The sequence below is a fragment of the Sinohyriopsis cumingii genome, chromosome 7 (assembly GCF_028554795.1).
Source record: "Sinohyriopsis cumingii isolate HCF-2022 chromosome 7, ASM2855479v2, whole genome shotgun sequence".
Lineage (NCBI taxonomy): Eukaryota > Metazoa > Mollusca > Bivalvia > Unionida > Unionidae > Sinohyriopsis > Sinohyriopsis cumingii.
In genome coordinates this window covers 115,466,887-115,479,198 of record NC_142967.1, presented here as the reverse complement: position 1 = coordinate 115,479,198, position 12,312 = coordinate 115,466,887, and the positions used below count along the sequence as shown (strand labels likewise).

General features: G+C 35.0%; 1 protein-coding gene across 3 annotated transcripts in view; it reads left to right on the top strand.

The window, feature by feature from the left end:
- The first annotated feature begins 320 nt into the window (after positions 1-320).
- Positions 321-12,312, top strand: part of LOC149795970 (uncharacterized) — a 30,190-nt gene continuing 18,198 nt past the window's right edge. The window contains exons 1-3 of one of the 3 annotated variants that reach the window (XM_089965891.1): positions 321-478; positions 2,628-2,819; positions 7,234-7,306. In XM_089965891.1, the coding sequence (XP_089822017.1) occupies positions 7,249-7,306 (58 nt within the window). In that variant the 5' untranslated portion in view covers positions 321-478; positions 2,628-2,819; positions 7,234-7,248. Of the gene's footprint in view, positions 479-1,455; positions 1,604-2,627; positions 2,820-7,233; positions 7,307-12,312 lie in introns of those variants that run through there. The other 2 variants (XM_089965889.1, XM_089965890.1) reach the window with 2 other exon arrangements.

The following is a 12,312-nucleotide window of genomic DNA, read 5'->3' as shown; positions in this document are numbered from 1 at the left end:
AGCTCATTAGAGCCTATGTTGAACTGTTGTTTTAAACTATGCCAACGTTAAATAAATCTTATCTTATCTCACGCCGTAGATTACAATTTTGATTTGTCACGTATTCATATTAAGTGTCAAGATCTATTTTTAGACGAGGAAACCCCCTACTATGAGGTCGTAATTTGGCCATCTTTAAATGCGATTTTCAGCCTTATCAGACTGAAAATGAGCTTAATTTCAGAATTCTTCGACATCTTGAATCAGAGAAAAATGAAGGCAAAGTTTTCTCTTTTTTATTTTAAATTTATGCAGTAGAGCCCAATTAAGTATTAAACTTAATCAAAGCTACTTTCGAAAACTTGTCCAGAGTTATTCCTCTTTATGAGCTAAAAAAAGAAAGAAAAAAAAATCCCCATGCAAATTCCTGGGCTAAGTAAAGTTATTAGTCTGTAAAACAACCTCTACTGGGCATTTTGGACTAGCTGACGGTGCAGAGGTATGAGATCGTTGATTTAAAGCACAGGGTTTCATATCGTTGATTTCAATTTTACAATCAGTCATAACAATTATTATATAGTGAATGTATAGCAAAGTAAATTGTAAGTTACAATACCAGCCCATGTGATTTAAAGGTGTGGGGGTGGGGGTGGGGGCAGGGTACATTGCTATAATTTAGTGGTGCTATAGGTACTTCCTGATAAGGTCACTAGCAGACGATATTCTGTCCATTTTACTCGGACGATGGGCAACCTGTCAGCTTGTTCTATAGCGACCACCAAAATGAACCATCTTGAACAACGGACACTAAAGCAAAATCAACTTATAACTTACATGGATACTAACAGAAAGTCTGATCTGCGTTCTATTTATGTTTTGTAACAGTATCTTGATATTCAACGGATGTATTACAACTTCCAAACACGATATAAATCTGCCAGCATACCACAAAATATGGCTGCTGAATACTTCAATTCGAGAACTCTCTACAGGCAACACACAGTTTATGCTGCGTTAAACATTGGAGGGAGGGTAGGAACTTAACTTCTCTAACTGTGAATTCTATTATCTTACAGCTTTTGATCATTATTTCAGTTGTATGTTTTCTATAATTTTGCTTGTATTCAATTATTTGCCGGTTATAAATTCTTGTCGTGTGATGCATCTCCGATCTCGAACTCTAAAAAAAGAATCTTTACTGGAATTGCCTCGAACATTATTTACAATCTATAAGATGAATTGTTTTAATATACGTTAGCTTTATTCACTGTTGGATTTTCATCTGGCTTGTAATTTTAATATTTTTGTTTTAGTCTTCGTTCGGTGCATGAAAATTTTGTATTGGGTTCTTACGGCGGAGCTATTTATATCACAATGGGATTTTCCCTCGTTGAAGCATTTCAACCAATGGTCGCTGATGTAAGATTCCTACCAATCCTTAGCAAGGTCTTAATACGCTTTCCGAATCTACACAATCATGTATCCAAAGTAGAATCTCAGTTACCAAAGCAAAGGATGTCTGATCATGAGTTGCTATATTATGCAAAAGAACGAAGAAGATTTCATGTTTTCTTGGATGGATTGAAATTGACTCAGCATATTCTTCTCTGTCCAAAACTCGCGGGTAACTTTATTTCATTTTCTAAAAACCTGTTTTCGTGTTTTATAAACCGGCTTCTCCAACCAAGTACAGTAACTAGTAGCTACGATGTCGTAGCCTCAACTTGATTTGTTGTGGTTGAGGTACGAGTAAGGGTACTAATATTAGTACTAAGTAACTAGCAACTACGCCTATTGAGTAAGTTGGGCTTATACATGTAGATGCATTAGGTAGGACAAGTTGTGTAGTTAGTTTTGATGACAAACGTGCGCTCTAAGTTACTGGTGTAAAACTAATCCTACATTGCTAGAGCTCGACCCTGATAATATCAGTGATAGGACTTCCTAAACAAAATATCAGGTTAGAGGTTTTACAGTATCAAACTTACTTATCTCACATAAAATCGTGATGTTTTCCGTGTTTTTGGTTCGAAAAATATTGCACATAGAATTGCAACATAGCAAAATAAATATACTGCACTCTGAACTACTATATTTATAGGCAGCAAAATGTAAGTTAAAAAATAAAACGACTGTATGAGATGATCATACATAGACTGTTCTTATATTTGCATAATACTGCATTTAATATAGCAGTCCATACTTAAATGTACGAGTCCATATTTAACTGTACGAGTCCATACATATTAGGCCTAGTCAAATGTATCTGTCCATAAGTATTAACTGTACAAGTCCATACATAGTAAGCCTAGTCAAATGTATCTGTCCATAAGTATTAACTGTACAAATCCATATATATTAGGCCTAATCAAATGTAATTCTGTCCATCATTATTAACTGTACGAATCCATATATATTAGGCCTAGACAAATGTATCTGTCCGTAAGTATTAAATGTACAGTTCCATACATATTAGGCCTAATCAAATGTATCTGTTCATTATTATTAACTGTGCGAATCCATATATATTATGGAGTTTCATAATCTTTTCGACACAGCTTGATGGTCAACATTGCATCCCCTTCATGATCTTTTCGGCATAAGCTTGATGGTCAGCAAGACATCCTCTTCATTATCTTTTCTTTTAGACACAGCTTGATGGGTCAACAAGCATCCCCTTCATGATCTTTTAGACATAGCTTGACTGGTGAATATGGCATCTCTTTAATGTCTTGTAGACATAGCTTAATTGGTCAATATGGCATCATCTTCATAATCTTTTAGGCATAGCTTGATGGGTAAAGAAGGCATATTCAGCGTCAAACTTTAATTAAAAACTGGTGAGTGTTTATTGGATGTGATCTTTTAGTCCAAATTTAAACATTGTATCAATGCATGAAAATATATAAGCAAACCCTAGGCTTGTACCTCAGTGCAATTAAATGATGTTGTGTCAGGTGCTGATTGATTTTATGTATTTCTAAAGAGGAACTAAAGGTCTGCATTCATTTCATGCCTGTCTAAGGAACTATAGGTCTGAATACATTGCATGCATGTGTAAGTGGGGAACAATGTGTCTGCATTCATAGCATGCGTGTCTAATTTTGGAACTATAGGTCTGAATGCATTACATGCCTGTCTAAATGAGGAACCATAATGAGGAACTATAGGTCTACATTCATTGCATGCATGTCTAAGTGAGGAATTATAGGTCTACATTCATTGCATGCATGCCTAAATGAGGAACTATAGGTCTGCATCCATTGCATGCATGTCTAAATGAGGAATCATAAGTTTGCATTCAGTTGATCCTGATCAATCAGTGATGGAGTTAAATTTCATTTTTGACTTGGTATGTTGCTTGCTTCTTCAAACTTTGTGATTGTAAAACTATTGATTGAACAACCATATTCAACTTGGCTATAATGCTTAATAGCAGCCCTGTGATGTTTTTTGTAAACTTTAGAGAGCGTATGCAAGTGAGTTGTAGTGAATGGGGGAAATACATCAGCATCAAATATGGCTGACATCAGGGTCAAATTTGTAGGAATAATTATCTTAAGGTCTTCCTCTAGATTCTTTTCACACTGCTTATATTCATGGTTTTGAGCATGGTTAAAAATCATTGATGCATTTTTATATAAAAGATGTTTTATTCTTATTTTGCACAATATCCATTGATATATTGCATATTTTATCACAATATCCATTGAATACTGCATACTTTGTCAACAGTTATGGGTGGTAAACAAATTTCAGCAAAGAAAAAAGCTCATAAAAGTTATTCATTATGTGAATTCATAGATATGCATGGCTTTTTGTTTATTTTAGTGCAAGTCAAAGGATAAGTATGAAAAATAACAATTAAATTGTTCCTTAAAAGAATGTGATATTTTGATTTTAGCAAAGTTTATAGTCATGCAGCAATTCAGAAAATATAATTTACATTATTTTTATGTAATTATTTTACAAAAATGAAATGAAGATAATTTTGAATTTGTTAAATTTTGATTATTACTAAGTTTCAAGCTGAGGCTTACAGAGCAATTAAATATTTACTCATATGTGGGTAATTAATTAATTATACAAGGTAAGATGTCAAATCTCCAGTCATATCAAGGTCAGTTTCTATAAATATCTGCCTTGCTATTAAAGCAGCTGTTTTATGACAGGGTGTTACATATGTACCATAGTACTCAGCTGTTTTATGACAGGGTGTCACATATGTACCATAGTACTCAGAGATAACTAGTGGTCTGCGTTAGGTAGGAAGTAGGAAATTTCAAGTGGACAAAAAATTATAATGATATAGTCAGGCTAAATCAAGTCCCATACAGTCAGGCTATCTGTACAGTGTACATATGGCATGGTACACGCATGATCCCCATACAGTCAAGCTTCTGTAGGGTGTACATATGGCATGGGACATATACCGGTATGATCCCCATACAGTCAGTCTATCTATACAGTGTACATATGGTATTGAACATATATCATCCCAATACAGTCAGGCTGTCTGTAGGTTTTACATATGGTATGGGACATACATGATCCCCATACAGTCAAGCTGTCTGTACAGTGTACGTATGGTATGGGACAAATACCCATACAGTCAGGCTGTCTGTAGGGTGTACATATGGCATGGGACATATATGATCTCCATATAGTCGGGCTGTTTGTAGGGAGTACATATGGTATGGAACATATTCGCCATACAGTCAATGCTGTCTGTATAGTGTAAATTGCATGGGAAATATCCCCATACTGCCTGTATAGTGTAAATGTGGCATGGGACATATCCCCATATTGTCTGTATAGTGTAAATGTAGCATTAGACATATCCCCCCTACAGTCAGACTGTCTGTAGGGTGTACATATTGTATTGAACATATCCCCATACAGTCAGTGCTGTCTGTCTAGTGTAAATATGGCATGGGACATATCCTTACACAGTATGACTGCCTGTGTATATATATATATATATATATATATATATATATATATATATATATATATATATGGCATGGGACATATCCCCATAAAGTTAGGCTGTCTGAAGGTTGTACATATGGTATGGCATGAATATGATCCCCATAAAGTTAGGCTGTCTGAAAGGTGTACATATGGCATGGGACATATATGATCTCCATACTGTCTGGCTGTTTGTAGGGAGTACATATGGTATGGGACATATATGTTTCTTATATAGTCAGATTGTCTGTAGGATGTACATATAGTATGGCATGAATATGATCCCCCTAAAGTTAGGCTGTCTGAAGGGTGTACATATGGTGGTATGGGACATATATGACACTCTTTGTTAGGAAGTGTAGTAGCACCATAAGTTGCATTGACCAATAGAAAACTTAATTATAGCTTGAAGTTAAAGTCTTGTAATCTGTGAATATATCAATATAAAGAAGGACAATTGATGGGAAAATCATATTTTTCATTTTTGGAGAACATTATGTACAATTTAAAAATCCATATTTAAAAGGACAATTTACTCAACCTGATTTAGAATCAACCAATCCAGTTAATGAGGAGTTACTGACTGTATTGTCTACTTTACAGAATCAACCAGTCCAATTAATGAGGAGTTACTGACTGTATTGTCTACTTTACAGAATCAACCAATCCAATTAATGAGGAGTTGCTGACTGTATTGTCTCCTTTACAGAATCAACCAGTCCAATTAATGAGGAGTTACTGACTGTAATGTCTACTTTACAGAATCAACCAATCCAATTAATGAGGAGTTGCTGACTGTATTGTCTCCTTTACAGAATCAACCAGTCCAATTAATGAGGAGTTACTGACTGTAATGTCTACTTTACAGAATCAACCAATCCAATTAATGAGGAGTTACTGACTGTACTGTCTCTTTTACAGAATCAACCAATCCAATTAATGAGGAGTTACTGACTGTATTGTCTCCTTTACAGAATCAACCAATCCAATTAATGAGGAGTTACTGACTGTACTGTCTCCTTTACAGAATCAACCAATCCAATTAATGAGGAGTTACTCACTGTATTGTCTCTTTTACAGAATCAACCAGTCCAATTAATGAGGAGTTATTGACTGTACTGTCTCCTTTACAGAGTCAACCAATCCAATTAATGAGGAGTTACTGACTGTATTGTCTCTTTTACAGGATCAACCTTTCCAGTTACTGAGTAACTGACTGTACTGTCTCCTATACAGAATCAAACAATCCAATTAATGAGTTACTGACTGTACTGTCTCCTTTACATAATCAACCAATCCAATTAATGAAGAGTTACTGACTGTATTGTCTCATTTACATAATCAACCAATCCAATTAATGAAGAGTTACTGACTGTATTGTCTCATTTACATAATCAACCAATCCAATTAATGATGAGTTACTGACTGTATTGTCTCCTTGACAGAATCAACCAGTCCAATTAATGAGGAGTTACTGACTGTATTGTCTCTTTTACAGAATCAACCAGTCCAATTAATGAGGAGTTACTGACTGTATTGTCTCGTTTACAGAATTAACCAGTCCAATTAATGATGACTGTACTGACTGTATTGACTGTATTGTCTCTTTTTACTAAGGCTTTGTTTACTGTTATGTGTGACATCATTCTAGAACCAGCTGACCATTCACTGATGTAGAAGTGTACTGACTGCACTGTCATTTTAAGTAACAATAATGGATTATGTATAGTGTATGGTCATGTAACAATGATAGATTTTAAGCAGTGTATGGTCATGTGACATTGATGGATTTAGGCAGTGTATGGTCATGTGACAGTGATTGATTTTATGCAGTGCATGGTCAAGTAACAATGATAGATGTTATGCAGTGTATGGTCAAGTAACAATGAGAGATGTTATGCAGTGTATGGTCAAGTAACAATGATAGATGTTAGGCAGTGTATAGTCATGTGACAGTGATGGATTTAGGCAGTGTATGGTCATGTGACAGTGATGGATTATAGGCAGTGACTGAGTGTATAGTCATGCCATAATGATGGATTTAGGCAGTGTATGGTTATATAAGAAAGATCGATTTTAGGCAGTGTATGGTCAAGTAACAATGATAGATTTTATATAGTGTATGGTCAAGTAACAATGATGGATTTTATATAGTGTATGGTCAAGTAACAGTGATGGATTTTAGGCAGTGTATGGTCATGTAACAGTGATGTGACCATTTAACATATACCTGAAACATGGTTACAAGAATTTCTTGTAATGAATTTGAATATCTATTTTCAGATGATCCAGTCTTGAATGATGCATTTTATTATCAAACTGTCCATTTGTATAGTTTTCCTCAGGGAAAAAGTTGGTGAGTAATATATACAGTAAAATGTTTTTGGAGAGGCCACCTGTTCTGCCAACAAAAATTGGTTGCTAAAGACAGGTGGTCTCTTATAACAGGAGGAAAGAGTTTTCAAAAATCAAGTGTACTTTAGAGGGAAAAAATACCCTTAATTACTGAACATATATTTTGTTCTTTAATTCTAGTTCCTCTTAAAATATTAAATGTATGGATGTTGTAACAAGTCTGATTTACACTTACTTTTTCTCCATTTATTTTTAAAGTGTAATATATTTTTTAAATGATTGGTTTTGCACCATTCATCCAGCAAATTTCATCAGTGGCTGTCCAAATTTTCCAATACAGGTGGTTCTTGAAAGAATGTTAACCATTGTATAAATGCAGCTTATATGCATAATTTATAACTATTATAACCATTGTTGTACATGAAGTGTGAAGTCACAGGTTTCTTGTAAATCTTCAACATTTGTCTCCAAAACAAGACCCCTGTGCACCTCCAGACATGCTCTTTCTTCAGGAATTTTTTTACAATATGCCTTTTCTTTAGTGAACTTCAATCCATATCTAGGTTGTGCTAGCAATGTCACATGTGAATAAAATGATAAAAGTTGTGATGGGAATCAATCTCAAACTGGCATTAGAGGAATTCAAGGTTTGTGTTAGTTGGCAATATTGCAATGTAAAGTGTATATTGTAATGTAATATTTAGGTTGAAATCACACATATGTCATCAAAAATATCATTTTATTTCAAGACAGAACAGACTAAAAGGGACTAACTTGGGATTATGATAAATGCTGGTAGTAATGAGTCAGTACTAAAGTTAAATGAGAACAGGATCTGGGATGGATTATTGCACAGTGCAGGTAATTTCAGGTTAAGGAGATATTCCAACATATTAATATTTTTGGGACTGACTTGTAAAAATGACATGAAGTTTATTACTAATTATCAAAGGAAAGTATTGCCAAGTGCAGATGACAAAAAGTACAGTGGCGAAACTATCAAAGCAAATAATATTATTTCTTTCTTTCTTTTTCCTGCATTACAAGTACATTTTCCCTTGTCACTTTAATATTGCTGTTTTCCCCAAATGTGAATGGTGGAGGAAACAGTTTCCTCAAAATTTGAATGGTGGAGGAAACAGTGTCACCCAAATTTAAATGGTTGAGGAAACAGTGTCCCCCAAATTTAAATGATGGAGGAAACACTGTCCCGCAAATTTAAATGATGGAGGAAACAATGTCCATGCCCTTGGGGTCCTAGGTGCAGTGCTCTTTTTAAATCTTTAAATGCAGAGATTCTTTTAAAGCCTTCCATGATAATTAATGGTGTTAACACAATGGCTTGCAATTATTTCATTTATTGCCTCCATATTGCACATGCACCAAATTCCTTGTGTGCAGCTGTGCATGTAATGTTAACAAACTGAATTTATTATGATTTAGCTGTGTTTTTTGAAAAATACATTGGCAATTTGATTTTGAGTGCTGCTTTTAAAGTTTTTTATAAAGAAAGACTAATGGCCAAGACAACACAATAGAGATTTCAAACTATCTATAAAGAAAGACTAATGGCCAAGACAACACAATACAGATTTCAAAATGTTTTTTTTTTTTTTAGAGAACCATGATAAGAACATCATATGGTTGTACTGAGTTTGACAATGTAGCTGAAAAGTAACACCTGCATTCATCTCAGTGCCCACCAAAACTTATCCAAGACCCCCCAAAAAACTTACCCAAGACCCCCCAAAACTTGCAGAAGAACTCGTAAATGTAATTTTATTTCTATTTAATGTATTTCACAACATTTCAGGGTAGCTTGACTGGGGGTTGGGTGAACAAATACATAGGATGGATCTAAATTGATAAACATTGATAAATAATTCAGATGCTATCTGAAAGCAAATATTTACATGGCAAAACTTTGTATTTTTTTAAGCTCAGGCTGGCATGTGTTATGACTCTAGGTTTTTAAATATGTAACCGAAAGAAAGTGAAGCCAACATTTTAAGTAAAATAACATGCATTTTATTTGCCTGCAGTACAAAGTGAAAATTCAGCAGGTACAATATTGTAAATTAAATTCCAAATAATCCAAAATGTCACAAGTCCAAAAATATAGAATGTTCCAAATGTATTCCTATAGTCATGAAGGTTCTGATATGACACAATTATGCAATCCAGAATGTACTTGAAGTTTGAATGAGTTCACAAAAATACAAAGTTGTGTATTAATCCAAAAGTCTATTAGCAGTTTAGCAATTATACTGAATATTTAAATAATTCCTCTTGGATTATATCTGATATCAAAAACACAAATGCAAACTCTGATCACCAATGAATTCCTACAGACTGATGTAAGAGTGGAATACATTTATTTGCTTATCCCTATTTATTCACATTTTCACGACCTATAACATTAAAAATTGTGAAGCAATCCAATGGAAAAATCTAATCTAATTGCAAACATGATTGTCCATGAACTCAAATGCTGTGTAAGTATTCTGTTTACAACTTACAATTGTGGACAAAATTTAAGTACAGTATAGATTAAAGATACAAAACATGTGTGTACTTCATGCTGTACATCTGTTGCAAGTGGTGTTTCATATAGTTTCTGGTCTGTACCTCTGTTGCAAGTGGTGATTCATCTAGATTTTTGGCTGTACATCTGTTTCAAGTGGTGATTCATATAGTTTGTGGTCTGTACCTCTGTTGCAAGTGGTGATTCATCTAGTTTGTTTGGTCATACATCTGTTGCAAGTGGTGATTCATCTAGATTTTTGGCTGTACATCTATTTCAAGTGGTGATTCATATAGTTTGTGGTCTGTACCTCTGTTGCAAGTGGTGATTCATCTAGATTCTGGTCTGTACCTCTGTTGCAACTGGTGATTCATATGGTTTCTGGTCTGTACCTCTGTTGCAAGTGGTGATTCATATAGTTTGTGGTCTGTACCTCTGTTGCAAGTGGTGATTCATCTAGAGTTTTGGCTGTACATCTGTTTCAAGTGGTGATTCATATAGTTTGTGGTCTGTACCTCTGTTGCAAGTGGTGATTTATCTAGTTTGTTGGCTGTACATCCATTGCAATTGGTGATTTGTATAGTTTCCTTGCTGTAGAGGCAACCTGGTTTCATTGAACAGGTTGACTAACAATGATGTGCATTTTTCACATATGTCTAATATGTTTAACCTGGAGACTGGTACAGAGACAAAAGTGATCCATGGTCAGTACACTCCAGTACACTCAGTACTAGAGCTGAAAGGAATATGAAATACATGGTCAGTACACTCCAGTACACTCTGTAAACTTTACTCATTTACAGAGAGTTCATTACCCTTTGTATATATTGTATTCAGGAAAATTAAAAACATCTTTGTTAATCAGGCATGTAACAAGACCATGTTTTGTCATATGCAAGTATAGAATGATGATGGCATTCCCCTTATTGCATTGCTACAAGACGGGACGTTTGTAGAAGGGGGTTGTGTATATTCAAAGTAAACACTGATCATGAAATCATGGAATGATTTTTCTCAGATCAAGGTTGATTGCAGTAGTAGCATATAATTAGAATAATTGGTTTGAAATCATTATTTATTTTTCTTGTCAAAATATGTGTACACAGTGTATCTGCATATAGGCAGCTATGTGCTGTTTATGATACAGAATTTGTAGCTTTATGCAACATTTTCAAAAGCAGATTTTATAAAATTATTGAACACTGACACACACAGAGGATTGTATTCCAATACTACATTTCTAACTACTGCAGACCTAATATTTCATTCAGAGGAAAATACACATCTTTTGGATATCTAAGAAACTGCATCACACACTCTGTGGTCTTGATATCAAAGACAATGCATCTCATACTCTATGGTATTGATATCAAAGACACTGCATCTCACACTCTATGGTATTGATATCTAAGAAATTGCATTACACACTCTATGGTCTTGATATCTAAGACACTGCATCACACACTCTGTGGTCTTGATATCAAAGACACTGCATCTCACACTCTATGGTATTGATATTAAAGACACTGCATCTCACACTCTATGGTATTGATATCTAAGACATTGCATCACACACTCTATGGTCTTGATATCTAAGACACTGCATCCCACACTATATGGCCTTGATATTTAAGACTGCATCCCACACTCTATGGCCTTGATATTTAAGACTGCATCTCACACTCTATGGCCTTGATATTTAAGACACTGCATCCCACACTATATGGCCTTGATATTTAAGACTGCATCCCACACTATATGGCCTTGATATTTCAGACTGCATCCCACACTATATGGCCTTGATATTTAAGATTGCATCTCACACTCTATGGCCTTGATATTTAAGACACTGCATCCCACACTCTATGGCCTTGATATTTAAGACAGCATCCCACATTCTATGGATATTTAAGACAGCATCCCACATTATATGGCCTTGATATTTAAGACTGCATCCCACACTCTGTGGTATTGATATCTAAGACAATGCATCACACACTCTTTGGTCTTGATATCTAAAACTGCATCCCACACTCTATGGCCTTGATATCTAAGACACTGAATCACAAACTATATGACTTTGATATCTAAGACACTGCATCACACTCTATATGCAGGGGTGTATTAACCATTAAACAGACTAAGCACGTGCTTAGGGCACCAGGACCAAAGGGGGCACCACAAAGTTGAGAAAAAGGGTGAAAAGAAAAAAAAATGAATGAAGATTTGTAAAAAAAAAATTGATAAAACTAGTGCAAATTGATCAGTATGTTCTGTTTCTTGATCATGGTGCACCAAAGGGTTATCTTCCCAGATGTAAGTGGAAAGGAGGGGTCACCAAGATTTGTCAGTGCTTAGGGCACCAGTGAGCCTTAATCCGCCCCTGACTGTATGGCTTTAATATCTAAGACACTGCATCCCACACTCTATGCCTTGATATATAAGACTGTATTCCATACTCTGTGGCCTTGATATCTGAGACA